Source organism: Erigeron canadensis, chromosome 3 (assembly GCF_010389155.1).
Source record: "Erigeron canadensis isolate Cc75 chromosome 3, C_canadensis_v1, whole genome shotgun sequence".
Lineage (NCBI taxonomy): Eukaryota > Viridiplantae > Streptophyta > Magnoliopsida > Asterales > Asteraceae > Erigeron > Erigeron canadensis.
Genome location: NC_057763.1, coordinates 28,862,130 through 28,867,865, shown reverse-complemented (window position 1 = coordinate 28,867,865; position 5,736 = coordinate 28,862,130). Strand labels below are relative to the sequence as shown.

General features: G+C 31.2%; 1 protein-coding gene across 1 annotated transcript; it reads right to left on the bottom strand.

Moving 5' to 3' along the window:
* Positions 1–856: 856 nt before the first annotated feature.
* On the bottom strand, positions 857–1,315 carry LOC122591851 (zinc finger protein 7-like). The gene has a single exon (XM_043764080.1). The coding sequence runs from the start codon at positions 1,313–1,315 to the stop codon at positions 857–859; it is 459 nt and encodes a 152-aa protein (XP_043620015.1).
* Between the last annotated feature and the right edge of the window lie 4,421 nt (positions 1,316–5,736).

Genomic DNA, 5,736 nt, shown 5'->3' with positions numbered 1-5,736 from the left:
GTTTCTGACCTGTACGAATACGACTAGGCCGGTGTTAATTAATAACAGTGTAAAAGCCTTTAGAATTGTTAAGAGGTTTTCTAGCTTAATGAACTACGAGTACATCATTTTCCTATTACAAAATTAACTTAACAATTTGATGGGCATTTTTGTTTGCTAGGAAGTACGTACTCTTTCATATCCAAAAGATTAACAATTAATTGCATGACGAACATTTAGATGCGAAGATGTATATATATATGGCTAGTTAAATCCTAAGTTGCATTTCCCTTTATTAAGTATTGTTCGACAAATTAACTATTGCTATTCAAGTATTTGAACACCCCAACTAATTATATTGAGAATTAAAACAAATAACTACTAAATCATATCGTACCATAAATAATAGAAAAAATTGCATGTAAACGGAATTTTTCATTTCAAATTAAACAAATTATCATTATGTTAATATCTGTAACAAGTGTTTCTTCTCAAGTTTTTTAGAATAATATTACAAATCGCTTAATTAATTACTCGATCTTTTTATTTAAGGTCATTTTATAAACTCATAATCATATAGTATGATGATCCTGGTTTTATAAAACCTAGCTTAATAAACCATACAATTAATCTTTGATGAAAACCAACCATAAATATGTACGTACTCTTTAATTACATGAAATATTGGATAATCTATTACTTTATTGCTTCTCGTTACACAACAAAAGATCCTTGTAACGAGCTTGACAAATTATGTACGTACATCATAACACAAACTTACTAATATATTTAAAATAAGTACTGAATTCATGAGAAATACCGTAAGATACAGTATATCCGGATGAAGGCCAGGTGAGGGATCATTGGTGGTTCCAAGTCACAACTTGAGATCTAAATCCAACGTATGTGGATTATCGTAAACAGCTGGTTGCACATTCGAATACGAAGTTCCTACCCACATGATCAAGTCCGCAGACTCCTCCATATCATAATTCTGCAAAGGGGGACGAATAACTTCATTTGCGGCTTCATTGATATCAATGTCTCGTATGGGTGCCTCAACAACGGAATGTATATCTATGAATCGGTTGTTAGCAATGAAAGCATTTCTAGCGCCTTCTTTCTCCCTTCTGTGGGCATTTTGATGCCCTCCTAAGGCTTGAGGACTATAGAACTTTCTCTTGCAAAAGTTACATAAGTACAACTTCATGGATGTGCTGGCTATTATTGATGAACTCGAACTAAAACCTCTCGTACGTTGTCCTACGCTGAGGCTCAACCAGTCTTTTTGACGACGATGTGAGTTATCACCACCTCTATGTTTTCTGGTATTCATCTCGAATAAGATGTTGATCCAACACCAGTAAGTAGCAATTGAAATGAATATAATAATATCTCTATATATATATAGAACATCCTGAGAAGGGCGGATGTTAATGAAATGATCACTAGTTCTAGCACTCAAATTATTACTTTGGCTCCTGTATACATATAAATGTACTAAAATTATTAATGTACAGTAAGCTAGCATATATATTGTCTTCAAAGATATATATATATCTTTTTGTTAGGATTGTGTAAGATTTTCATTAATTTCTTACCTTTATCACTATATGTAATTAATTACTTGGCGCGCAACAATTACAAATTAGAAATTGATAAAAGGTATCATATAAATTAATTTATTCATTTGTTACTTATTGTATTTGTTTGTCAAAATGTGTGATATTAGTATGGATTAGCTTAGGAAAACTACTACGTATTATTACCCTTATTATTATTTTACCTAATCTTAATTAAATAACTAATCTTTTAAATTAACTAGCTATGAACCATCAATCCAAGTAGTTAAAGTAAGATACAATTAATGACTTCAATTACGAGGAAAACGTTATGGCTTAATTAGTTCAAGTCATATATGAAATAAAAAAAAAAAAGGGTTTTTATGTTTGGGTCAGGAGGTTTTTTTCTCACTTATGGTGGGTTAAGTTTACTGCTTGTACATCGATCAGTGAAATGATCAGGTTGGCTAGTGGACCGTGAGTGATCCTATTCCGGCGTTAAAAAAAAACCCCCTACAGTTAAGGTGGTACATTTTGATATCGATTTCACCTGTCGCATTATCTGCTTTTTATCATTTTATGCTTGCTGTTGGTCATAAATGGCAACATATGTCCCCCACATTTTTTATCGCATATATAGTCAGTTTTCTGTACATGATGAAGATGTTCGACAATGCTTTAAAACTTTTTTGAGTTATTGCATTTGACACATAACCATTACTTAATAAGTTGTAAACAGGGAGATGCCTGGGTCCCATGGATTCATTCATTCACCAATTGTATTTCAGGTACAACTTTATTAATATTATATGAATCTATCATAATCAACGAACACAAGTTGGCATCTAGTTTTCGTCAAATGTATATATATGTAGCTGATACTGATCTTTTCTTACAACGTTATATATAGCATTATTACAATATTAAATAATTGTTGGGAAAAAGTGCATTTTTCCACCACTTTGGACATCAATAAATATATAGTCGTGTGACATATATTGTGAACCGTTTAGTGGATTTTGTAGTCTCTGGCCAAGGCTACGTAACAAACTAAGATGCGTCCAAATTGGGTTAAAGGTGAATGAGATATCGAGTCTCAAAGTTGTGTGTTTGGTGCATAAGTTGGAGTTGGAAAAGCTTTGTCCCACATTGGTGTGGGATATAAACTTTTACTAGTTTATAAGTGGAGGTTTCTAAGCTATGTCAAGATCTTGTGTTGTGTTTTACTTTGGCTCCTACCCGTGCGCAGGGGTGCAGAAAACGGGTTTCTGGGTCAAAATTCTCTGAACCAATGTGTATACGTGCGACCTGCAGACACGAATGCAGCTCGAAAAATTGGGGCCCGCGCGGGGCTCCTTTTTGCTCCTTTTTGCTTCTAACTCTGAAACTGATATCATAATTATCAGTCTTGTAACTGATTATAGCTGCTTTAATGTCATTTTTAATTAGTTTCTTTATGATATCAGTTACAGATTTGTGTGTATATAAGGACCTATCAGGTTTTGAAAGATATACAGAACAATACACAATCTCGTATCACATACACATTGCTCATTCGTTCTCGTAGCAACATCCATCCCTGTGTTCCGTTCTTATTTCAGGCAAGTGATCAACGTCCGGCAGTACGCTGCTTTAACCGGTGTACCCTGGGAACAGACGACGAATCTGTTTAAGGGAATTGTGTCAAACACAAGGCCGGTTCTTCTTTTACGTTTCTTTTGTCTTGCAGAACCTTTTCAGTTTCCTTCTTTTATTTGATTCTTCCATTCTGTTCTTGTTTAATTCCTTTATCATTATTTAATTATTTTGTAATATATATATATATATATATATATATATATATATATTTAAGGAATCTTAATATATACTATAAGACAGTTGAACTAATGACTAATTAACCAATCACATCGTTCGATTTCATCAAATTGACTTTTGATGATGTCACCATTTAGATAAACTACAAATTAAAAATCTTAATAATCATTATCCAAATATATTATTATATTAATATTTATATTAATTTGTAGAAAAAGTCTCATTAATTTACATTTTTTTGTTTTCCATCAATAACTTACACTTTTTGCCCTGAATACTTAATTTATATATATTTTTAGTATTTATATTAATTTGTAGAAAAAGTCTTATTAATTTACACTTCTTTGTTTTGCATCAATAATTTACACTTTTTAGCCATGAACACTTAATTTATATATATTTTTAACCATCAACTTGACAGAATTTTTTAAAATTTACAATCATTTAGTTAAATAAAAAAAATTTAACATATGAAATATTTTCTACAAAAAGTTATTTGAAAACCTAATGACTTATTAACAAATATTAGATAGTTCTAATTGTTATCAAAGAATATAATAACAATCCTAATTGTTGTCATATTATCATAGAACAAATGATTGAAAATAAACATATGCGTGTTATGAACGCGCATCATGATTAAATACATATACTTGAATGTCAAGTTCGGGATCACAAATATGTTTATATTTTAATTCTTAATTATTTTTCCTAATAATATCACATTATGAGTACATCTGTTTCAATATATATTATAATGGAGAAATTATTATATATAGCATGTGCCTTGTGGAATGACTACGGCAAACAATTCCATCAATATGTCTAGGCTAATAATGACAGTGAGAAACCTATGATTATTGTATTATAACTTGCAAAATATAACACTTAAAACCGTGTTTTTTTAAAACTGTAAGCTTTTATGACTTAAATGTATGAAGATCTGATATTGTTAATATTGTAAATCCCGTATCCAGTGTTGGACACGGGTCTAAAATCTAGTTACATATTGTTATTATACTATTAATTCTAACAATAATATCATATATAGTCCGGGCAAGAGGGCCAATGTCCCCTTAAATTTAACTTTTCATGAATTCTAAACTATTTTTTTTTGATGGATTTTCAAAATTAATTTGCCACCTATTGAACTTTTTCTTTTCATAGAATTTCTAATTTTGTCCCTTTTTGAAGTTTTTTTTTTTTTTTTTTTTTTCTGATACCGTATCTGGTCGTGTCTCTGGTCGTATGATGTACTCCTATTCATTATAAACACATTTATAACAAGATTTATGTATGGAGGATGAGCAGCTAGCTAGCAGAGAGATGATCGAGGCGGGTTTCGTGTGGAGTGAAGAATGATTAGAGATCGATATTATCGATGGGCCGGGCAACACAACAAAACCAGAAGAAATAAAACAGATAAAAACTAGGATATACCCTAAAACATGAAATATATGACTGTTTGTTTATGATGAGTATTTACGTACAGTACGTCGTGTTTGTGGGGTACGTACGTCATGTCTCTGCATCGACAAAAGTATATATACGTGTGGTGTGTATTAACAATAATCAGATTAGATTGGTGGGCAATTAGCCACAGGAGAATTTTTTGTATTATAGAAAGTCAACATTATATATATGGATACCCGAAACTTGATAACCACTTCTGCATGAAAGCCGTTTTTCATGCAAACTTGAAGACCAATTCTTAATAATACATGAATATATGCATATAGTATCTATCAATATATGTATAGGCCACTAAGTCACATTTTGATCATGTTTTCATTTATGTTACTATACATGGTCCTGTTCTGTTAGACCGAGAGGAGTGGAGTTCGAAAGAAAGTTGGGTGACGTGTGTTATATAGCATGTGAAGTAGGAAAAATTGGCTTATAAATCAGGTGAAAATTAATTGGTAAATTTTTGAGGATGAGACGACTTACGTGTGGGGTAGGAAATCATATATATATATGGGGATGGTAATATAAGGCTATCGGGTATCTAAGCTTAGGTGTGGAACACTCATATATTGTTTTTTTAATTCATAAAAATCATGGGGGCCCATGCATTTATTCATTAAACAATAAATAGTAAAATATTAGTATGTGAGGGGTTCCACACCTAAGCTTAAGTGTCGGACAGCCTTATATTCCCTTTTCCCTATATATATATATATATATATATATATATATATATATATATATATATATATATATATAGGGCAACAATCCGGTGAGAACACTTTTAAAATAAGAACGGTGAGAACACTTAAAAACATCATTTTGATGCATTAAAAGTCCATAAAACTAACATAGTGCTGCTATATATATATATAATAACATTCCGGTGAGAACAGTCTTAAAATAAGAACGG

Excerpts from the sequence above, each read along its gene's own strand:
- LOC122591851 (XM_043764080.1), bottom strand. The coding sequence starts at position 1,315 with ATGAATACCAGAAAACATAGAGGTGGTGATAACTCACATCGTCGTCAA.